Source organism: Lates calcarifer, linkage group LG2 (assembly GCF_001640805.2).
Source record: "Lates calcarifer isolate ASB-BC8 linkage group LG2, TLL_Latcal_v3, whole genome shotgun sequence".
Taxonomy (NCBI): domain Eukaryota; kingdom Metazoa; phylum Chordata; class Actinopteri; family Centropomidae; genus Lates; species Lates calcarifer.
Window position 1 is genome coordinate 22,074,434 of NC_066834.1, and position 25,150 is coordinate 22,099,583.

The 25,150-nt window shown below is 44.3% G+C and overlaps 1 protein-coding gene across 2 annotated transcripts in view; it reads left to right on the plus strand.

Annotated features, from left to right (window-relative positions):
* fto (FTO alpha-ketoglutarate dependent dioxygenase) overlaps window positions 1-24,836 on the plus strand; it is a 117,546-nt gene extending 92,710 nt beyond the window's left edge. The window contains exons 9-10 of one of the 2 annotated variants that reach the window (XM_018666888.2): window positions 22,451-22,591; window positions 23,294-24,836. In XM_018666888.2, coding sequence (XP_018522404.1) covers window positions 22,451-22,591; window positions 23,294-23,300 — 148 coding nt within the window. In that variant the 3' untranslated portion in view covers window positions 23,301-24,836. Of the gene's footprint in view, window positions 1-4,473; window positions 4,631-22,450; window positions 22,592-23,293 lie in introns of those variants that run through there. The other variant, XM_051076954.1, reaches the window with a different exon arrangement.
* The last annotated feature ends 314 nt before the right edge of the window (window positions 24,837-25,150 follow it).

A 25,150-nucleotide genomic window follows, 5' to 3' on the forward strand; every position in this document is an offset into this window, starting at 1 on the left:
AGCTGGTGTCAGAGAGCTGCAGGCCAGGATGTGCACATCCAGCACCCACTCCTCCCCGCACTCCCTCCTGGTGCCACAAAAACATACACTCCACTCACCCAACAAGTTCTCCACAAATTGCTTTTACCCTCCTCACCCCGTGAGTGTACACACACACACACACACACACACACAAACTTAGGCCCGGGTGGGGTAGCGGGGGTTAGTTTTTCAGCACTCAGGTTATATTTAATCATGGCTGGCGGATGAGGAGGCTTTTCTCTTTATGAAAGGTATTAGAGCAGCACTGTGTTTTCACTCAGCTTTACACTCTGCCCCCATGCTTTTCTTCCCCTGACCTCTGTTACCATGTGCCAGGGAGGAATTTGATAAAGTGACACTGGCCCCCACTATCTTTTCTGCTCTCTCCATCTCCCATCTCTGTCTCAGATTCTAATAGTGCGTCTGGCAGGTCTGAACTGCCTCTCATCTCATCAGTGGGGTCACACCTTTGGGCTGCCCTCGCTCTCTCTCCCACAGCACTTGCCTTGTCATTTATTTTGCTGCTGAAACGGCCAGCGAACCCGCAGGTCTGATTCAATCTCCTACATCCTGAGGCTGATGTACCGGACAGAGCCACTGCGGCCTGCAATAGGGCTTGCAGGCATGGCGGGGGGGGGCAAGGTTTTACAGCAGGAACATCAGGCCGTGTCTTGCAACTTCCTGCTCTCTCTGCTTATCCTTTGCTCTTTCCTTGTTGAACCTGAACCTTCAGGGAGGATTTTCTTGCGCCATACATTGTTAAAACACACTTTCGTTAGCCGAGGAGTCGCACTCTGACAGAATACGCTATCATTCGACTTTCCTTCTGCATCCTTATGTGACTTACCCCAACCCTAGTTGATCTGTACTACTTCTACTTAAGGGCCCCATTCTCTTTGATCTAACTAAAGTTACAGAGGGAAGTGAGGAGCATTGGGAAGGCTCCAGCAGGGGGGGTTTACATGCTCTTTCAAAACTTTGAGAAGCAGGGGATGCTCTCCATTCTGCTTCATGTTGCACCCGGGGACTCTCCTCACTTCACTAGCATGCATCAGCAGACACTTGGTCATTAGGTAGATTGACAGTGATTGTCTGGCCTGCAGAGCTGAGGCAGCCTCTGCTCGGCTCAGATGCCTGCTTTGAAATGCACACATATAGATTTTGTGTGGGTGAACAGAATTAACAGAAAACGTTACAAGCGAAGGTAATCGATAATGGTGTGAAAGATGCAGCTAACAGTGTGGAAATCACATTTTGGACAGGTTGCTACTCCATAATTGATTGGGTGTAGCTTTAAGCAGCCACTGTTTTTTCTTTTCTTCTCTTTCTTTCTTTTTTTTTTTTTTTTTGGACTTAAAGGCTGACATCCGGTGCCTGACTGCAACTCATACCCCTAACACTAAAGAAGGCAAAGGGGAAAGGTGCTGTAGAAGATGATGTAACACCAGAAGTGCAGTGCCTTCTGAGTGTAGTTTTCTGCCTTACAAAACCGGGCCAGTTGTTTTTTGGTTTTTTTTTGTCTGTTTGTTTTTTCATTGCTCAGACTTTGCGTTTCCCTTTTTTTGAAAGAACAGGGAGACTAATTTGCTTTTCACGGCCTGTGTGTGTTGAACATGTTGAACAAAATGCTCCAGCATCTTATATCACTCCTGTTAGATGCAGCACTAACTTCTGGTGTACAATAGCTGTTGTTCCTTGAACCTTAGGAGGTCACTGATGAAACACATTTGACACCTGAGACTGAGGTGGATCTGACTCCTGTACTCATATTCCTGAATTAGCCTCTCACTGTGTGTGGTTTTCTCTGTATGTGTGCACATTCAGAGAGGACAAGGATCTTGAGGAGGTTGTGGGATGTCCTCTATTATTCATCAGTGGTAATGAGTGAGAGGAGCTAGCAGCATCTGTGGACTTATTGATCCTATCCTCTGGTTTCGTGCCTCACCTCCGGTGGGGGGAGGATAAAAAAGAGATGGGCTCAACCCAGACACACACCTCTTCTCTGGAGCTTGGGGAACGTGCCCAGCCCCCTGTTTCTCCGCCCTGGCTGGCTGGCCACCTGGCACTGAGACGTTACTGTCTCATTGTTTTGGATTAGAGTGCCCTGTATTGCCATGGTTTAGAGACTGACTGAGGTGTTATAACATCTGTGGTGATACAAGATCTGTCTTCTTGCTGTTAAAAATATCAGTTCCACCGATTTTCATATTTTCCACACAATGCTCTGTAGGTCTAAGTCCATAACCATATAAACTGTTACTCTGAAAGGTCTGTATTTTTGAGATGGTGAAATGTCTTGACCTGCCTTTTCTATGTTATATTCAGATTAATAGTATGTGAATAGTTTATGAGTGATGTGAATTTTGGAGACTGACAGACACATAAAATGGTTCCATGTAAAATGTTGAATTTTATAAAGGAAGTGTGAAGACCATTAGGCAATAACCCTCAGCTGGCCTGTTGACCATACAGTATATCTGAGTCTTGCAGAGGCCACCTTCTCACTCTCTTTGCCTATGTATTTCCCCCACCCCACCCATTTTACTGCCTTAGTGCACAAACGCAAGCATGCTAAATTAGGCCGGCCCCCTTTTAATACCGCAGAGAGGGGAGAAGCAGCCATTATGAATTATCCTTAATTACAGCCATTTCCTAAACTAATAAAGCTGCTAAATCTTTACTGCAAAGGTTAGTTTACCCAGCATGCATAAAAACCACTGCCTGTGTGTGTGTCCATGCCTCTGTCTATGTGTGTGTGTGTATGTGTGTTCATGCACATGTAGGTGTGCGAACTCATGCATTCAAGCGTACATGCTGGTGATTGGTGTGTGTAAGGAGTGTATGTGTGTGTGTGTGTGTGTGTGTGTGTGGGCACAGGAGAGCTGGCTGGCTGGCTGGCTGGCAGCACCCATAGTCCCATTAATTTCACGTGGGCTCCCTATCACCAGTCACAGATGCCTATAGACACGTAAATGAGTCTCCAGCGAGCAGTGGGCCGCCTCAGCCAGCCAGCTCGGGCCTAATGGGCTGGAAAGCCAGCGTATGTGACGGCAGGAGATGAGGGCCTTATTTACACTGGCAGACATTAGTGGATGGACGCTGATTCACTGATTAACACGTCAGCCTCCCTCACATCCCCCTCAATCCCCCCATGCCTCCAGCAGCTCTCTCCATCCCTTCCTTCTCTCCCTTCAAATCTCTACGCTCGTAACTACATGCATAAATATGAAAATAAGAAAACAAATCCATATACCCACAAGTATCCTGTTCCTCTTGTCTTCCCCTTTCTACTCTTTCCACCTCCTTTGAACTTCCTACACTATTCCCCTGCCCATAACAACAGACATATATGCACTAAAAAACACACACACATACACAATATCCAGTGTTGGAAATGCATGGTGGCAGGCTGCTGAGAAGGGGGAAGCCATCTGTGAATGATAGCTCCTGTGGAAAGATAATGTTTCTCATGCAGCGCCGAGTGAGGCGCTGATGGAAGAAGATGACTTTTTGAATGGTTAAGTGGGTAAACGTGAGATCACGGCCGCAGCGCTCCCATTCGCCTCACCCACCATCAATCCCTCCCTCTCCCCTTTCCTCTCTCCCCTGCTCTGCCTTTCTCTTTCGGTCTACTAGATTGTTTATTGAAAAGGCACGAGGAGGCCGCCGATAAGAGAGGCAAGGCTAATGCCATGATTTGTGTCAGTCACGCCGTACAATTTGTTACAATCGCGACACTTATCACAATATAATATGTTTATTCTGGTCAATTAAGTGGCGCAGGAAGGCTCCTGCATTTGAAGTGTCACATGCAAGATGGCACAGGGTGAGGGTGATCAAAGGAAATGGAACTAATCTAATTGTGCAGCGTCTCACGCTGCTGCCACCTCCATAGCCATTGCCGTTGCCAGTCAGCCTATGAACTCATGCATTTTCGGAAAAAATGAAGGGACAGAACAGGTTCACAGGTACAGAGATGGTACAGGCTCTATCTGGCACATGTGTATTCATGAAGACAGATACAGGCAGTTGGCCTTCATTTCATTGTAACATATACAGACATAGACTCACACTTACCCTAGATACGCCACATAAACATATCAAAACAGTTGGCCTTGGCAGTTGGCAATGCTCCGTGCATATTTACACTCTTAAACATATTTAAGTAGTCATACATAAATGTACGTACACATACACTCTTATGCTTCAGCAAATAATAGGACAAGTATGACAGAACTGCAAACAAGGCGTGCACAGTAAGTGCGCAAATGATCATACTATTACGTGGTCTGTGCAGCTAGGCAATTACACTGGCACACAAAAACACTCAAACAAGCCTTTCATCAGGTGTATCAGAGCCGACATGTTTACTTTTGTAAACGCACACACACACGCACACACACACACACATACACAGAATAAATGGTTACATCAGCACACTGTTTTTTCTAGGTCTGTACAGCTGCATGCACACGTGAACACACACACCTGGACACATTGTGGCCTGGCTCAGCATGGATCCCAAAAGAGTCAGAGTATACATAAAAGCAGGGAACGCAGGCTGTGTAGCGGACCAGTGCTCCCATCGATCTGAGAGGGTTCATTAGGTAAGTGCTGACATCACAGATTGATGTCTCTTTAAACCAGTGCCTGCCGAGGAGCTGACAAGGAAAATCAGCACTATTGACTCCCTTAGTGGTATGTGTGTATCTCTGTGTGTGTGTGCCTTTGCAACATATCACTGTGTGAATATATACACTTATGCACATATGCACCAATAAAATGAACATGTGTCTTCTAGCATTTGGCACACAAGTGTATCTCTTTGTGTGTGTGTGTGTGTGTGTGTGTGTGTGTTTCCCTAGACACCACACTAAATACTCTTGTCTTTGATGGGCTCCTTAGGTGTAGGCGTTCACTAATGTTGCTAGTTATACACTCAGCCATGCGTCTAAGGAGCCTGTCAGCCTGTTTCTGCCTCCACGCCACCATCCATCCATCTACCATCATAGAGTGGGGAAGATGGAGTGGAAAATGGAGATGAAGAGTAAAGGGAAGAACGTAGGATGGAGAAGTCAGAGAGGGACTGGAGAGAATCTCTCTCCATCTATATTTCATCAGCACATTTAGGAACTCTGTTTGGTAATTAAGTTGTGCAAGTATCTGACTAATTTGAAATCCAGAGAGAACCTTAGCATGAGTCTGCTTATGTTTTGAATGAGGCCTCAACGCTCTTCATTTAAATGTAGGACTTAGTACTTAGAATTTTAGATTCATGCTGTGGAAAAAGAGACTGAAAGTTGTCTCAGTATATGGCCCCAATCCCCTCACCCTGTACTTGTCGATTGATCTGAGATGTCATTTGTATCTGATGTGTTTCTCTAATTAAGATCAGGGGAGAATCATTGGCATTGAGCGGCTCCACGTGCCCATCGATTGGAGCAGGGAGGGAGTCGGTGTTTGTGAGGATAGTGTGGACAGGAGTGACAGGAATGGTGCCATGGGTCGAGCCATGGTGTCACCAGACCAAATAAGGCGGTCCAAGAAACCTCCAGTGCTGATCATGATGTGTTTAGGTAATGTCAAGTGTATTTGACCTGCAGCTTTTGGCTGAGCACATACAGCGCCTGTGACCTAGTTGCTGATCTGTAATCCATAACAAAGTATTCAATATTTTGTGATAAATTTTAACAGCAGACAACTGGAAATCAACAACAGCTTTCAACAATCTTAAGCTCTGGTAGTAATACAATAAGCATTACCTCCTCTAAACACAATGGCACCGCATCGTGCTGCTTTAAATGAGCCATTGATCAGCTCCTTTTGAACGTGAACAGGGTGTCTTCATGTCCAGTTGAAATGTCTTTAAACAATCTATAGTCTTGGAGAGACAAAGACCAATTGACTTATCTAGCTTTAATGTATCAATACTCAAGATGGTGTATTTTCACAAATAAGAAGAAGAAGTAAAACAGTTTAGAAAGTTTGCCTGCACTTTATTTTAGCCTGAGCTGAGCATAATGCAAAGTAAGTGTTTGGATTGTGGAATGTGCAGAACTGAAGGCAAGAATCCCTTCCAGGCCACCACCACCAGAGGCACATCCCCATTGGCTGCCTCCAGGAGATTAAAGAGAATAATTGCCAGCTGATTGGCTGTTTAATTTTTCATGGACCTTTGATGCACAGGGTGTTTGTATTACCTTTATCAGCAGGCATAATAATGGGATAGAGTTTGACACACTTAAGTAAAACAGCCTTTTTCACAGAGAAGAGGAGCTGCTCCCCTTCATCTCGGCATAAATGAACAGAACAGACCTCAATAGGGTGTCAGTATCTTTTCAGCTCATGTGTTCATCCGTCCAGCTAATAAGTAATACTTGAAGAAAAGATGAATATTTCTATGTGTAGGTGCCACTGACAGATCGACCATGACACATTGTCATGCACACTGAATATTTTTTTTAAGTTAATAACCATTCTGAAAGATAATAGAGTAAATTTGTGATGTTAACAGATTGAATTTTATTAGATTGTGTTTGTAACATTGTCTTCCTCGATATGTAAATTAAGCTGACAAAATGTCCCCAACTCAGTACCACCACAAAGTAGAGAGTCAAACTGTACTCTTGTAACAGATGAACACACAAACCACTAAAGTAGTCATCTCAACAAAAATACAACATTTTAAGTAAGTTGGTGTTTATTGCATGGCTGTTATATTCCATTGCATGACATTGTACAGGTCTTTTATTTCACTGGTAAATAATTGTATGTAAATGGTAGCTGCCTTTTTAAAATGAACTGATTATCCCTGCATAGTACATTTTATTTCTAATATTCCTTTGGTCTTAACTCCAGCACAAACTGTGTTTTACTACCTCTATGATAGCAGTGTGAAAGTACATGAGAGTTAGTTGTGTCAGCCCCTTCCAGATCAGGGACAGCTGCAGTTGACATACCCATGTTCATACCTCTGCCTGGTGACACTAATCTCTTCCTGCAGGTGACCTACCTCCACATTCCCAATCTGTCTGTATGTGTGTGTAGGTGTGCGTGTGTGTGTTGTGTGATGGTTGCAGCGCATGTCTCCCTTGCGGTTACGCTTCGAAGGTCCAGGAATGGTGAGCTTCTCATGGTTGTCACTTTGAGGTGGGAGAGCAATCATTTCCTTGGACAACAGTCCCGTCCTCATCCCTGCTTCCCGCCCGCTCGGATTAGTTCCTCTCACTGAAAAAATTTGCATCCAAAATATTTTCTCCTTATTTATTTTTTCTCTATTTTTCCTGTTTTCTTCTCTTTACATCGTCTACCATCTGTATGTCTTTTTCTCTGCCCATCTCTGTTTCCTTCCTCCTTGTTTTCCCCCGGACGCTGTAGAGCATTTTATTACAATTGTCAGAAAGAGTAACAATTCTATTGTGGGGTGATTACGACAGGGTGTTATACCCACAGATCACCAGAGCAATTAAAATCTGTAAATAAGGCTACCCATGATGCCTCAGTCCAAACAATGGGGTCCCGTAGGAAGTGTTTGTTTGAAGGAGAACTGTGGAAGAGAGAGTTTCCTCTCTTTGACTCTCTCTCTCATTAATTAGGAGACGCTCCTTCAACCCGACACGGCTGTGTCGATGGGCAGCTTTGCACTGTCGCAGTGACACATATTTCAGACACAAGATGAAGTTGTTTACTTTTGTGTAAGACCTCGCATTACACCACTGCACTTTGTTTTGCAGCATGGCAAAGATAATGCAGGCCTAATTGTGCTAGCTACAGCTGTTAGGAAGAGGAAAGCGAGAGGCCTGCACCAGATACCGTAAAGAGGTAGACAAGTAGACACACTTGACCCACAAAATGTGACATTTGGAGTTGGAATTCAACAAAGAAATACATTTTCATATAGAGATAGAGAAATTGTTGTGGGAACATCCTCAAAGTGGATTTTGTTGGATGTCCTGTTTGACGTATTAAGTATTTTGCAGAGATCTGGCGCTGGAGTAATATTGGATAAATATTTCTGAGTGCACTGATTGTGCTTTTTTATGGCCATGGTCCCTTAAATCCTGGCTAGTCTTTTGGCCTGTTTTTCTTCTAGTCACTTGGCATGTGTGTATCATGCCTGTGCCCTGGCATAACCAAAAGAAAGTGCTGCCAGATATCCAAGACAATGCTGCCAGATAATGTCATATTCCTTCAATGAACAGCTTAATTAGGGCTTAAGCTAACCCTTAGCTCAGAAAGCTGCTTTAATTTTGGTTTAGCCTCTTAACTTGGGTTGCAATTAACTACCTGTTTTGCAGTAGTTTACAACGTGCAAGCACTCTGAATGCCTCAACTACTTTTTAATGTTTCTTTTTCTTTGTAGAGACAAAAGGGCTCTTTGTAGTTTTGTGGGAAGACATGTGGAACATGTCGTGTATTTGGTGTCAGGATGTGCGCGTACCGCTTCCGCAGCCACCCCCACCCGCTTCATAAATTACTCACAAGTGGAGTTTGGGCAGGTTGGAGCAAAGGAACCAGACAGATAGAAGGAGGGACCGTGGGAGTATTGCAGCTCGACACAGCACTGCGATGATGCCAGGCTCTGTGGGCCTGACCAGAGGCTATATGCCTTACCAAGATCCTGTTTACAGTCAGCCAAAGAAGCTCCCAGCCACCCATTTCCATAACGCTGCCTGCGGTCCTGTGCGGAAACTAATTTCTCTCTGCCGGAGATGCACCATGATGCTGCTTGCTCTGTACCTCTCTCACTTTGAATTCTGTGTCTTGTGTTTCTCTCTTTTGTTTCCATCTGTTTTCCTCCCATCTCATCTTTCCATCGCTCCTTATTTGCTTGCGTCTCTTTTTTTCTCTCTATCTCCCTCTACACTCATTTTTTCTTGGCCTTCTTCCAGCCCTAACCAAATTCTGTCCTTTCCTGTTAATTCAAATCGGTGATTGTTGCCAGTACTCCAGGAACATGTTGTCACTCAGGGGGTAGAGAGCTGAATTAGGTCGTGTTCATAATAACAAGATATCCCATGGTAGTGTTTACAAGGTGCACTCACTATATAGGTCAGCATACACAGTGAGTAGCATATGGGTTGGTTTGTGTATTTATATATTTCATGTGTGTTGTGGCTGGGGCACCTTGTACTCTGCCTGTCCATTGGGACACTGTGTATTTTTTTTATCACAGGTCTTGCATGTGGCTCTTATATGGAAGTATGTATTTCATTGTGTGCATGTAAGTATATACATGTCTTTATTTAAATGTAAATGTATTTCCCATGCATCCTTTTCTGCTCATTAGTGCTCAAATATTTATTTGATTGTTTTTACTAAGATACTTATGGTCACATCCCTGTCACTGTTTGCATGGTGTCTTCTTCCATCTATGTGCATGTCAGTGTGCCATGTCCACTCTGCTGTGTATTTGTATTTGTGGTATTTGTTCCTATACTCAAACGCATCTCTGCGTGAGCCTGTCATCTTCAGCTTTTTCCCCTTGTTCTTTTCTGTCATATGTTTGTGCTGATTTTTTTTCCTGCTTCAGCCACTTGTGTAGTTGCCATGTTCCTGTGCCTGTACATCAGTGAGCATCTGCTCTTTCAACATGGTCCCTATGGCCTCAAATGTCAGAGCAAGCAGCTGCCAGACAAGTGCATTGTGCAGCAGGCTTGTGTTTCGCCTCCTCCCATCCCTCCACTTCTTGTTCTGTGATGTTAACTGTGATTGAAAGTAAGTAGGCAGCAGCAAGTGGAGGAGAGGTGAGGAGAAGGGTCTCTGCTTTTTAGAGAACTGGATTCCTGCAGTTTGGAGAAGTACTGCTTTTACTGTTGCTCAGGGCCACACTTTTCTCCAGGGCTTTTGGGTCAGGTGGGGGGAGGCGTTCTGTTGTGCATTAGGTATGGCCTCCTCTAACCTCTTGTGTGAGAGACCACTACAATAGGAAGCCATTTGTAGCTTGTTCATATTGTCGTCCATGTACTATTGGGTATCAGGGGAGAAACAGTGTGTGCACATGTATATGTACAGTATGTGTCTCAGTGTATGTGTGTGTGTGTGTGCATGCATGTTTCAGTTAGCTTACACTATACATCCTTTCATATACCTCTCCCAAGTCTGCACCTGCAGTGTAACATTTTAGACAATGTGGATCCCCTGTTGCACTTCATAGTATAGATGGTGCTACAAGGTGTCACAGCATCCCTGTATGGGTATACGTGGGCTTGTTGCATGTGTGTGTGCGTGTGTGTATGCGAGTGAGTAGTCGCAGGATGGGAGCACTGAAGCAGAAGAGATGGAGGGTGAAGAGACAGGCAGGTACCCCCCAGGAGGGGCCCGGGGGGCAGCAGGCCAGGGGTAGCCCCTCTAGCTCCCCCCCAGCACACTCTGCTCTGCTCTCAGACACTGCTATTGATTTGTCCAGCAGATAAGACCACAGGTTAGCTACTCTGATAAGTACTACTCTTTTCACCTCCCTTTGCCTGCAAACAAAGGGTGGACACAGGCTCCATTTGATGTCAGGTGACATTACTTCTTTTTTTTTTTTTTAGCCACACCACTAGCCCCACCTATACCTTCCCTCCCTGGCACAGAGCATGTGTGAACCATCAGGGGGCACTGTTAGACTCACTCTTACACCATATAAACAACCCAACCCAAACCTGGCATAGTTCTCCATTGTCTTCTCCTGAGGCTGCAGGAAGCCATGAGTTCACAGCTATGGCAGGTCTACAAGCTGTGAGAAAAGGCACTTTAGGTGTCAATCAACCCACTGCCTTCATCTCAGGGTCCCAGAAAGTAGAAACTCTGTGTTAATTCAAGCCTAAAGTAGATTAGTCCAAACAGCAGCTTGCAATTGTGCCCGTACTTTGCTATATGTGATCAACATGTGTAGTGAAGTGTAAAGTTTGAACCTGACAGATGTAGATGGAAGCCAAGGCAACTCCTGATTAGCTTAAGACAGACAGTTCATCTCATTGCCAAGCTCTGCTTATGTGATCGGAAGTCAGCAGTACCTCTGTGCTCACTGACAGATGGATGAATCGAGTCTTCAAAAGGCCTCACCAGTGACACATTAACATGAGCCGAGCTTCCTGGAGGACTCTGAATTCTGAGCTGTCACAGGTGGCAGATGAGATAAAGCTACTATGCAGCTCTGCTTGTTTCGTAACATAAACCGGCTCATGTTGAGAAGAAAATTGGCACCTGCTTGACATCTATTAAAAAGCAGTTTCTGAGATGTGAGGGAGGGTTGTTGTAACACGTCTTGTATTTTTAATTAAAACAGCCTCCTCTGAGTCATCATCTGCTTTTCATGTGTCCGAAGTCAGAACAGGTGTGAAGGTAAAACAATGAACAGTGAAAGAAGGAATACCACAAGGGTGTGTTTGTAATACAACTTCCCACGCTTTAATCGCAAGCAAGTATGTCTTTACAAGACATTGCAACATGCTTTATCATTGTTAATTAGAAAACTGTAGTGTAGGACAGCATAATACGAGCTCGTCATATTGTTTGTTTTTCTTCTTGCACATAGTTGCATGTCATTTATCATGGCAGAGAGCCAGACTTGTTAGTGTATGTTAAACTGGTCCTCTCTCAGATGAGAAATGGAGGCTATTACCAGCAATGTCAGCCATAAGAGGCTTTGTAGTCTGAGGGCTGCTGACTAAATTTGACTGAATGGAACAGGCATCTTCAAAGATATCAATAGTTTTGAATGGTCAGAGCCCAAATTCTGTTGTGGTGAAATGACAGAGATATAATTTTACAACAGTTCCAACATGTGGAATGCACTGTTCAGTAAATCTGCTGCCTTTATATTTACCACAACGCTATAAAAATGTGAGTGATCTAAAGTGTTTCACATCAGATTGCCATTTTACAATGTGTAACCAAAGCAGAGGTCAAATGGCATCACAGCATTTTATATTTTAAAACAAACACACACGCATTCATGGGACCAGTAGAATCTCAAGACATTTTATGCCGACAGCTGGTTTCCATTCATTTTGACTGATTCTTGACTTGCATCAATACATCAGACAGACCACATCATTTAAACATTTCATGGAAACTCTGAAGAAGGTTCATTATAAATGCAAACACAGCTTCAAAATGTGAGTCATGGCAGGTTGAATTCTAATTAGTAGTGTTTTTCGTGTGATGACTAACAGAGACGCCGCATCACCTGTGCACAAAGAGCAGGTGCATCTGTCAGCAACAACAAAATGTCCAGGGCAAAGTAATTAAAAACAAACAAACGCAATGTCGCAATCAAACTGAATAAATAGAAGGAGGAAAAGCAGTCACAAATTAAAATTAACTAACAGGGATATGAAAAACATATACAGTTACAGGATGGTGGCAAATACTATGAAATGACATACAGCCTTATGTGGCCCTCTTTAATGAAGTGTTTGTGTTATTGTGCCTATTGCAGGTACAGAGATTGATTGATTGATTGATTGATATGTCATAAATCTGTTGAGGTGTTGCCAGTTGCATAAAAGATGCCTTCAACTTGCACACAAAGAACTCCTTATACCATAAAACCTTCCACCCCATCCCAGGCTCCTAGGCACCCATAGCTGTAGCTGTTTTGCTAGCTACCAATACCATTTACCTGCAACATGAACAAGGAGGACAGGGACTAATTGCAGGGACAAATGTTCCCGACTGCGGGGTTTGCAGTTGTCTGGGCCTGGTCCAGGTCCTGTTTATCTCAACCTCTGTTGGCAGTCATACACACACCACACACGCTATGCTCTGATTTAACCAGAGGCAAAGCCCCCTCCAACCCCCACTCTCTCTCATCAAAGATTCATAAAGGCAAGGTTCTCAATGATTTTCTGTCTCTTCCCGTATTCACAGCTTGTTGTCCTCACCCTCCCTGTCTCCTGCCAGTCAGACAGCAGAAGTCAGGCAGAATTATGGCTGAAGTGGCTGCTGGCTCCCAGAGTGTGTGTTTGTATGTCAGTGTTTGTGCATTTGTTGGGTGTGTGTGTGTGTGTGTGCACTGGTAGGCGGAGACACAGGGGTAGGACATGGGCAATAGGGCAAGGGGACAAATGGACAGTGACATGTTGATGTTGTACTAAAAATGTTAGGAGCCCCCATGCGGGGATAGGAGTTAGACCCCGCCCGCTCCTCTCTTCCCCTCATGCACTCCTTCCGCTGTTCTTTGTCTTCCGCCCCAACCCCTGAGCCCTGTGCATCATGGCAGCCTCTATACTGGATCTAAAACTAGCTCTTTCAGAGCCCCAGTCACCAGGCCCAGGGCACACCATCTGTAGCCCTCGGAGTCCTTCCGTATGTGGGTGTGTATGTTTGTGTGACTGTACAAGTGTGTGTTTGCCTCTTTATTTGTGTGCGTGTGTCCATTTGCGTGCAAGCTTACAAGCATGGGTGTGTGTGTGTAAGTGTGTGTCTTCGAACCCAAACCACCATGCCTCAGCCTGTTAGTCTTGCTACTTACCAGGCTTAGCCAGATGAGGGCCACTCAGCCCGGATCTAATTCCTTCGACTCTGGCAGCTCTTCACTCCTGGCTCTTTTTGCCTCTCAAGTATGCATCTGTGACCTTGGCTGACATCGGAGGGGGTTAAACTGTGGACTTGGAGATGTGGCCAAAGTGATTGAGTTGTAAGCTAGTTTTTGGATCAGAGCTTCCGCGCAGCCATCTGGGCTTCTATGGGGCTCAGAAAGAGGTTATCCCTCTCTTACTCCCCACAGCTGACCCTGGATCAGCAGTAACGGCAGAGAATTTAGTAAGAAGCGACCTTACTGGGATAGGTTGTGCAGAGCAGGGATGTCTGTGGCATGGAAAAGTCATTAAGAGAAGGAACCAATAAAGAGAGCTGATGTCTGTTACCACTTCAGTTGTAATCCCTCTGTGTTTATTATGGTGAGCTCTGCAGCTTTTGTCTTTTTGTTGTCCATGAGGGAAACAAGCTAAGCCTGTGTCACCTTTTCCTTTGAATTTATTTTACTTGACTAAACAATGAACACCACCCTGTGCCTTACTCACATCAGCATCAATACGAACAATGCCTGCGGCACTATAGACAAAGGGTTGGGTTCTACGAAATGCAGTCTTAAGTGATGCTGGTATTACAGTTATTACATCAAGTCCTGCTATTGTCACTATAAACAGAACGTTATGAAGTACCTGTTAGACCACAAACAGCTTTTTTTCAACACCCAGAACAACTTTTAGTGAGTGATTTACACACACCTACACAAACACACTCATGAACTCATCTGCATAGGTAGATACTTAATGTACTCATACACACACACCCTACATGCACCATTATACTGCGTTCCCTAGCTTGCCTTGTGCACTCTTTACATCCTGTTCGGCGCAGTGCCTCAGGGCCTAGCCTTGGCTGCTCTTCCAAACAAATTGCTGGCTGTTCACAGCGTTTTAAATGCCGAGGCCCTTTAATTACACTATTTACTTAATAGGGTGAAACAAAACTCGTGTTCACGCAGCAGGAGCACCAGGTGATGCAGAAGTTCAAACACCTGGCGGAAAGCACTCCTCTGGCATGGACGCGCAGCATACACATGTGTAAGCATGAATGCTCACACACTCGCATACTGTGATACCAATACTATAGGCCTCGCTCACTCTTGGATAAGAAGCTTTTTAGTTTGGGACTTTTTCTTTGGTTTGGTTTGTTTACTGGAAAGAAAAATACCCAAAAGCATCCGGGAAACTCCTTACAGTAAGTTGCTGTATACCCAGTCTGACATTTTCAGAAGACTGTAAACAGAATGAGTGCTGGCAGTTTTACTTGCTGACAGATGTCTATGTGACAATGTGAACATCTTCACTTACTGTGTGCCACTCCCTCCATTCTGAAGTTAAAAAAAAAAAAAACCCAGCTGAAATTAGATTAAAAGTCCAAACTAACAACATATTTCAGTCTGCCTGAATTTATCATCGGATATTTCTTTCCATCAAAACTATCTGTCAAATGATTATCACGAGTTATCAAAGTATCAGGTTTAAAGGTGTGTGATTCATCTTTTGTCTGCAGTCACATGGGTCTTTTAAACTTTTGAGTCATTTCGAAACTACATCTTTTGTTTTCCATTTATATCAACACCTGACATGAAAATGATTAAATTTTCTTGCTTAATATGATCACAGTTTCACATTGTTGATCACATTGTTATGCTATTTGTTTTTACAGGAATGTCTTTTCTGTGTTGATGGTCATATTATAGCCTACGCCTGAACCAGTCCAGTTTATGGGGCTTAAGATTTATGACTGTTTCAGTGGGGTGTGTATCACTGGTTTGCTGAGCCTATTATGTGATCTCATTGTGGCAAGGAATGTCAACAATGAGGTGACTTTTTGTATGCAGTTTGAATCAAGTTCTGTATATATTCAAAGAAGAGCAGAGCACAACTGTTTCCTGTCCTTGAAGAATTACTTGTTTGTTTCCATGCCTTGTGTGAAGGGAGCAGCAAGTCTGTCAGTGTAAAGCAGTTTAATATACACATTTCTGAAACCCAATATCTGTTGTGCAACAGTTTAAAGGTTCTATCTCACAGTTTAACTTTACACAAAAGCTTAAGAACCCAACACCGCATCCCCTGGAGCTAGAAGGATGACTTGTTACCAGGCAATTGAAGTTACAATAGGCTATAATTAGCTGGGCCAGTTTGACCCCGCCATTGTCACCTGAAGACAGGTGGGAATTGTGCCCACGTTGGATCGACCTTATCATGTGACTGGGGTCAGGTGTCATCCAATGGCTCGGCTGTATAGCTGTCGAGGCAAGCCTCATCCATCACCAGCTTTATTGCACCATTCAGATGATGCCCACAAGGCACTGACGCTTGGCCAGGAGGGAGGGAGGTGGAGGGGGGCACGATGGAGGGGAGGAATGAGGGTTAAAAATGATCGTTTTACAAGAACACTCTCAGAACAACAAGTTTTCACAGCAACGGCATGCCATTGCCCTGGAAAACTAAGAGTTAGTGCTCCCAACGCCACAGTAACCCTCTTCCTGATTCCCTAACAGCAGATTTACAGCCTTCAAACGCCACGCTGTGAAAAAGTGCAATCACTCGCAGGCTTGTAACCTCTTTACCCTCACCATCAAGTCCTCTTATTGCTCCATTTTCTCTCCTGGGCTTTATAAATAAACAGCGTCATCAGGAAAAACTTCAGTGTCTCTTCAGAACCAACTCTAATTAGTTTTGCCTGTATATATCAAAATGTTTCACTCTGGTATTTGGCCACGTGTGGCTCGTTTGGGACGATGATGGAGAGGGTTGTTGTGTTGAGCTAGGCGTTCGTCCCTGCTTAGTGTTGTCTTTGGGGTGTTACTGGCAGGGCCCAGAGTAAACGTTTGGTTTTTTTTTTGGTTTTTTTTTACTTTTCCTTCAAGCCAGCTGCTTCTGTTGAACTAGCCTGTAGCTTGGCACAGGTGGCTAGTAGGCCAAAAGCCCCAGCCGCCCTCATTCCTCCCCAGTCAGCCTGGAGCATACACACAAAAACTCTTTTTCTCTCTCAAAGTGCACACACACACACACACACACCACACACACTCACTCTCTCTCACTCTCTCTCTGACTCTTTCCCTCTCCCTCAGACATACACACAGATCCAGAGCCTTAGGGGATGATCTGTCTCTCCACCCCTTGTCGGAAGAGTAAACGGCCAGGAGGGCCCTATCTGTTTGTCCTTTTCCTGCCTCTTTTTTTTATTAGAACCTGATTGCATTTGAACAATAGTTGTCTGCTCGTAAATTTTGCGCCTGTGTTGACATTAGGCCACATTCCATCCCGTAGCCTGAGGAGGAGAAGGAGCAGGCCGGGGTGTTCGGTAATTTGTTACGCTGTTAAGCACCTAATGGACGTCCACCTGGTTTTTGAGACCAGTAGCTGTAGTTCAGGGGCTTGCCTCCTTTGCACTTCCAGACTGCAGTAGTGTTTTATTGCCTCCAATTATGAAGGCTATTTAGAGGCTACCTGGCTTTGTGTGTGTTTTTCTGTTACATCTGGTTCACCTTGCCCTAGACGGGGCAGCCAGCCAGACCACATCAAACGCTCAGGGTGTGAAGCAGGCAGGGGCTATGCAGGTATGACGAACCTTCTCTGTCTCTGCCGTAGACCCCAACTACCCCTGCATGTAGTACACACAGGGCCGATGCAAACTCAGGGTCCTGCATTCCCAACTGGCTGGAGATGCCAATAATGACAATAACGAGCCTTATTTGTTTCATGTGGTTGAATGAACAGCCCAGACTGCAGCTGGCAAGAGGGAGACCTCACAGAGTCTGAGGAAGGGGCTGCCCCACCCAAAGGTACCCACGCTCCCTGGCAGAATTATTGTTCCCAGAAGCAGCAGAGCCATGGCGGCACGTGGGGGAGAGTGTTAAAAGCACCAGGCAGCACCCACCTTGTACCCGACCCCCCCCCCCCCCCCCCCCCCCACTCGCTAATGCATTTTTGCGTGGTTTCCACAACCATTAATTAAAGGGGAAAAGAGTGCATCAGATGTTAGTTTTATTAGCCCCGGCTCCTTAGAGGGAATCAAAATGAAAGGAACATATGTCACGCATTTGATGACCCCCCCCCCACACACACACACACCTCCCATTCTCTGTCTGTTTCTTTCTCCACAATTGCCCACCTCACATACTCACAAAGTGTACAGTCAGCAGCTGTCTGCAGACACAATAGCATTCGATTGATCCTGAGGAAACGGTTAAGACACGGCCCTGCCCACGCTCTCTGGCTGGCTGGCTCACATTCTGCACCACTTTACATTTATCGCTGAATGTGGCAGTGATTGGGATAATGGGAGCTGGGGATGGTGGGTGGGGATCTGACGCGCTGTTCAGGCTCTAATGAAGACAGCCCTGAGAGTTCACAGGACCTTTGGAGTCTTGGGTGGTTTAGGGTTGAGATCCAAGACTCGACATTTCACAGGTCGGGCCTTGTTCTGAATGTCTCCCTGTTATACTGCCCTCTGCGTGACATCACCAATGTCTTGCACAACACAGTAGAAAGATAAGTATGGAGATAAATGCTGTCTGTCTGTCTCTCTCACCCATTATACAACTTCATGACATACAAAGACAGATGTGCTCAATCGCTCATTTCTTACACAATATTGAATAGATACAGAATGTACATGGATAATATACTTCTTTCTTTCCTTCTCCGTGGGACGTGATTGCATGCCTTACCTTCAGGGACAGGCTGATTTATGAGAGACATGCTAGTTTTTTCATGACTTGTTTGATTGCATTCTCAGTATAGGGCATTCGGGTTGCCAAAACCATAAAAATTCACACCTGCACAGGATCGCTTAAGAGTCAAGCGAAGCACAGCCAGAGCATGAGAGTGTAGGAGATCTGAGGTATTTGCTTCCCTTGATCAGCACAGTCATATAATACAGCTCAAAATTAACATGGATGATTGATTGATGGTTTGCGTCACTGTACCTTTATACAGGCTTTATTTTTGGTCTGGTTTAGCTGATGCATAGGGCATGGCACATACTTAAGAGATGATTCTCAGTGCACTACCCATGTTATTCTGTAAACAAGCTATTATTAACTATTATTAATTCTTTTACCTGCTCTCTTTTTTATTAGCGAAAAACAATGTACAAAACATTCAGGTAGTCAAAGGAAGTCTTCGAGTTTTACTTTAGTGCTTGAATATTATGTTGTTCATAAGTTTTATTTCTTAAAACCACTGAAATATAAACAGAGTTATGCGGTAAATTTGGGGGATGTTTTTACTGGATTTGATAAAATGCTATTAATATGTTAATGGCATTGTGGTGATTTTTCATACATATTATTACAAGGACATGTCTTCCATGTTGAAGACCATTTGCATGGCTGTCACATAAAACAAATGAAACCACATCACGTCTAAGTAAAGATATGTAAACCTCTGTAAATCCCTTCCAAAAAGCTTTCTATCAGAATGGTGTGACTCTTGCCCTAAGATGATGTCCTGAGTCAAACAGTCTGAGCTGACTAGTCCCATGTGGTTACAAATGACCTCCTGTAGCAATAATGCAATAAGTGTTGTCTCCTATCTACGTTCTCTGGGTTCTTTTTCACTTGGCCTGACACAATTGTGCATTTATCAGTGTAATTGCATGAGTCGGAAGCACTGATGTTGTCTATTAGGTGGATTTCCATCCTGTTAAGAGCAGAGGGCCTTTTAATGTATGGCCCTGCTTGAGTGTACTGCTACACAATTACACACCAACCTGAGATTGAGTGGGCTGATGATGCTGGTGATTGTGATGGTTGGGATGATGGTGATGGCAATGATATCGGACCACCAGGCACTCCTCTAACAAGCCTTTCAGAGAGAGACTAAGAGTGAAACAACAAAGTGAAACCGAGGTTAATCATTTTATTTACTCGTTTTTCTCTCTCTCTCCTTCCCCTACCTCTCTCTCCCTCTCCCTTTCCTTTCTTTAACCAAGTGATGGAGCCCGGACCATGGAGCGAGGGGGGGGGGGGGAAATCGATGGGGAGCGCATTACAGTAAAACGTATTGATTAGGAGACCTGCGAGCAGTGTGTTGGTCGCGGAGATAGGTGGAATGATGCAATGCTTAAAGGAATTTATCCTTTGACTTTTACATTAACCTTTTATTGACTGCTTTGCCTGTCCATAATTAACACTCACTTTAGCTAAAGTGGTTAGTTTGAGCGCAAAGGGTGCTCCGGCCCTTATTGCAGTGAGGACCGTGGCGCTCCCGCCCCAGCCGCAGTTCAAGTGCACTGTGCTGCATGGAAGGAAAGGCCTCTGTGGAATAGAGGCGATAGAATCCTAGATACCTTTCACATTAGCATACCATTTGAGTGGGGGCCTGCCAGGCTATAAGGTTTCAGGGCAAATTGAAATGAGTGATTGTATTGCCAATCTCTCTTGACCGAGCGCCAGATGGGATAGTTAGGCCCATATCTGTCTGGGGTTAATCCATTGGAACAGCCTGGACTCACAAACACATTCTCTCCCTCCTCACCTCCCACACACACCCCTTTGTCTTTGACCTTAACTTTAAGGTGGGCTGTTCTGCCATGGGAAAGTCTTTTGGTGAGCCTTGTTTGTACGCCATTGTGGCTTACACTGAATTTCTAGCAAGAGCCCTGGAGAGCTTAAGGCACCTCGCTTGATATTGACTTTTTGTTTGGTTCCATTTTAGCAGTCAAGGGACGGTACTCTGTGAACAGTGGTAGATTGTGTAAAAGTGTGTGCTGAATTACCTACACTATATTATCTTTGATAGTCTTCCAGTCTTGATATCTTTTATATCTCTGGTAAACCAGGAGCCCTCTATTTGCAAGCTAATGTTGCAAGATCCCTTGTCAGATAAATGCAGCAGCTCTGTTGAAGGCAGCTGGTCAGGTTTTTACGGTATGTAGCCTTTCATTATGAGTCAGGGCAGCAGAAAAGAGGCGAGTGTTTTCTCTCATAGCTCCTACTGCATGAATACTTAATCAGGCCAAATCAAAGGCCTGGGTTCCCTTGGCCTATGGTGTCCTCAAGCTGATGTCAGCAGAACCACACAGTGTGTGTGAGAGTGTGCTGTCTGGGTCGGTTTGCACTCTCTCTCTCTCTCTCTCTCTCTCTCTCTCTCTCTTTCACACACACTCTGTAGATATGTATGCCAGCCATGTCCTCCTCCTTCTCCTCCTTCTCTGAAGTGGCGCTTCCTTTAATTCGCACCCTAAATAAATGATGAGAACATTTAAACACACGGCTCGTCGCAAAGCCCCAAGGTCGCCTAATCGTATTATTTATGAAGTGATGTGCTACATAATGGTACTTAGTGCATGTTAACAGATGCTATTATCAGGCCCTGATCCAGAGCGCAGAAGATATATTGGAACAGTGGATGGTAATGCTGGTCCTCACCACCGTAATGCAGCAGCTTTTTAAAGGGCTAACCGCACCAAAATGCAGCACTTAGGCTGAGAGCCAGTCGAACATTAAGTGGCTCAGCTGAAAATATATAACCACAAATTGTGGCAGCCCCCGGCTGTCCCCTGACAACTTTAACATCCCCTCATCTCATCCATAACCGACCCCCATATCCTTCTCTATGGCCATCTATGTCCTCTCCATCCCCTCCTTTAGTTGCTGGCCACATGGTGGTGGTGGTGGTCATGTGTGTTTCTGTGTGTGAGGGGGTTGTTTGAGGTTTTTTAGGTTGTGGATGGGGTAAATATGACAGGTCAGACCCTGGCATAATGACTGAGCGGGGAGTATAACTGGCCTCATGGCTCTAGAAGGAAATTCTTGAGGCACCACTCACAACCACACACACTACACACATGACATACAAATGCTGTCCTCCACCTCTCCCTCTTGCACCTCCAGGTCAAGGGTCACCCTCGTCTGTCAAGAGGCAGAGGGAGGGCAGATTTACAATGACAGCCTGAGAGCAACACCGAGTCACCGCAGTAAATATTTACACTGGTCTGACAAAAGATGTGGCTAAGGTCTGTGGGGGCTCCAAACACTGTAGAAATTACAGCTAACCCCAGATTATTAATCATATAAAAATCACGCAGTGACATGAAGAGGCTGGATTTCTCACTGCTCTGTCATGATTGCAACAACAGAGAGTGATGATCCTGCTGTGTGTGCCTGTATGTGTGTAAGATGAATGGGACATTAATCATGATACATGATATCATGGTTTCTCATCAGCTTGGTACTGTTGCGGCCATTTATGGCTTTAGAAACACTTTCCTCTCACCACTCCCTCTGCTCCATTCAGCTCAATGAGCTTCACTAGCTTGAAAGTTTTAAAACAGTATTGCCAAAGCAAAAAAGGACAACTTGCCTTCCATTCTCTTTTCCACATCCAGACACACATACTCTCTCATATCCTGGGGGTTCTAATTGGATCCAGTATTATTAGGAGTCATAAAAAGAAGAGGAAACACACGTCGACCGCCTCCTGGTCAATCACACAACACCCACTGTGTGTTTAGGGAAGAGCTAAAACACACACACACACACACACACACACTCACAGACAGATATACTTATCATTGACTTAACTTTCTGGGACTGACCCCTTTAAAAACCTAAACAGTCAGAGTAGGAGACCGGATGGAAGGATCTAAAAAAGTATTTTTTTACCTTCACCTACTACAATCGTTCTGTTGTCAGCCAACATTAATTACTGTGTATAGGAATCAGAAGGAATATTCAGATTTTTTGAAAGCTTCATATGGATTTTATTTGGTTTGGCAATAGTTACAAAACATTACCTTGACAGTAGTGGCCACATCTCAACAATTAGAAGCAGGCGGAAAGTTTTGTGAGTGCGATTAGACACGTGTCCTAATGCTGATGAGTGTCTACCAGTTGGGTTTTGATGGGAGGGAGGAGTTAATGGGTGCGTATGTTTCCTGTGTCCTGTCGCCTCAGGTGCCACTCGAGTCTGGCCCAGACATTACCCCCTGAGGAGGCCCCGGTGGACCGGCCCTTCTGGGGCGTGGATGACCCCAGTATGCCGCTGCCCTTTGATCTGGCTGACATCATCAACAGAGTGGAGTCACTTCTCTGGAGGTGGGCCTGAGATGTTGAAGTGTAGAAATTTGCTTATGCACACATATAGCACATGCAACATACATTTATTCACAGATGGTTAATTAGTTTATCCTATACTTACCCATGACGTAATAGTCACTTTAAAAACAAACTCTATCCATCTCATGTTTCTATATTTTATTTGTTTCATACACATGCGTACGTACAGGTCTGAATCTTCTAGTCAGTTGATTGTTCACATGAAAAGTGAAAAATGTGTTGTAAAGAATAAAAAGAGAGCTTGAGAGAGAAGTCTCAACCTTGGTAGCTTTCTTACCTCCACACAACTGGTCACTGCATAAAGCAGGTGTGAATGTCAGATAGTCAGTTTTAGAAATTGATAGAAACAGTTGGACGCAGCATCCCCGAGTCCGACACTGGAAAGATGTGGGGTGAGGGGGTTTCCAGAGCTTTTCAAACATCTGATAAGCAGTTCTGAAGAACCATGCTGGCATCGTAAAAGTACATACATTACAGTTATTTCTGCCATATCAGAATTTCTCACTTTAGCCAATGGTAATTATAGAGTGTATAATGGGCCTCTCCACTTGTTGTCCTCAAACCGCAAATCAGCCTTGACATAAAAATTATATCAAAACCTAATGTTCACTTTACAAATAGAATATAAGATTTAATAGATGTATTTGATCATTGCTCTTTTTCTTTTATCTCCTTGAACAGGATGTGAAGGACGGATAAATGAAGTAAGAAAGAAAGACACAACAAAGAAAACCCACCAGCTTTTCTGAATGGCCCCCACATCATCTGAGGGGACAGACCACTGAAGACAGCTCCGTTGTGATCCCATCAAGATTGATTTTCTTTTGATTGGGGTATCTACATCCAACCCCCCCCTACTCCACCCTCCACTACCCCAGCTGACCTTGGCATCTCAGCCACTCTTAGCTTGGATTTGGCTGGAAGGAAACCAGACCACCGCAATAGAACCAGAATAGTGCTTCAGTAACATGCTAACAACGCAAGCTTAGCAACAAGCTACTAGTGTCACAACGGTCTAACGAAACATAAGTGGAAACCTGCATTTCAGTGTTAGCATACATTGTGCAACTATTTATTATTTCAGTGTACTCTGTTACTTAATCTCATGTAACCCAGTCATGCTTTTATCAATGGATTGACTCATTCTCAGTAGTCCCAGTACAGTACATACATATATGCTTTCTATTTGTCACAGTGTTATAATACAGTATAGAATGGTTTAAAAAAAACTCACTTTGCTCACATGGTATTGCATTCTTCACTTGTGTATAGTGTAACCCCTTTTATTGTGTTCAGAAGTGGAATGAGCCTGAAGAGACCAAAGAAAGATTATGATAAAAAAAAGTTATGAATGTCACCCAGTGGAGAACATGAAGAATGTGTTTGGTTTTTTTTTGTGTTGATGGTGCGATGGTGTGCTTGTGCCATATTGATGTGTGACAGTGTGTATGTGCGTGTTTGTGCGTGTACATTTTAGCGTATACGTGAATATACATGTGATCCGTCGTCGGCCTGTGTGTTTGTGCATGTGCACGTTGTTCACTCTCCCACATGTCTACATGAAGGTGCGTGTGTATGAAAGTGATAGTGTGTGTGAGCCTGTAGGCAGCCTGCCAGTTGTTTGTTCTTGAAGATGTGCATATGGAGAAACAGAGACGAGCAGCGGGGGCCCCTCTGCCTCTGCTCTGATGAAAGGCAGCACTGATAGAATGACCCGGAACACAACCGCCGTTTCTCATAATTACAGCTGTTCAATCGCTTTTAATTACTCTTAAAGTGTGTAGAGCACCACATTCCACTGTAATGCTGCAGGCCATCCAAGAAAGCGAGAGAAAGATCCGGCGCTTCTGACAAAATCCACTTTCAAAAAAGCTAAAAAGGGTGGAAAAGGGGGCCGACGTCAAAGCAGTGTAGCAGCCCTCCTCGTTTGATTTCTTTCTCTATCTAGTTCATGATGAAGTAGAGACGCTGTTTACTATTAAAAATGCAGAATGCACTCCTTTTTTTACTTCTGAAGTTTTTTCCAAGATGTTAATGGTTGCCAAACGCTGTTCTTCTTGCTTCTTCTTTTGCTGCGCCTCTGTTGTTTGTTGTTGTCAGAGAGATTTGTTTGTAGATCGGCAGTAGCGTTGACTTGTTTGAATCACTCTGTGCTCCCTGCGCCACAGCTTGTCTGTCTGAAGCAATAGGAATGGCAGTAATTAAAAAAAAAAGTTTTATCCAACGACCTGCGTCCCTCTGTTCTTTGTGTACTTTTGTCCATTATTATTATTTTTTATTCCTGGTGGATAACAAACAAATGACAAGTACAAACGTTTTGTCATACATGTATGTGTGTGTGTGTTTCGGTTTAAATGTTGATTGATTATATTTCTCTTAATATTTTTGACCTGACCTTAAAACTAGTCAGCCCAGGCAAGAATGTGTCTCTTTACACTCCCACTGTGGTGGAGGTGAGTTACTGTTCTTTGAAGTAGCCTCTCCCTAGAATCTCTGTTCTCCTCAAGATAAATGGGGCAGCAATAGAAGATCCCTTAT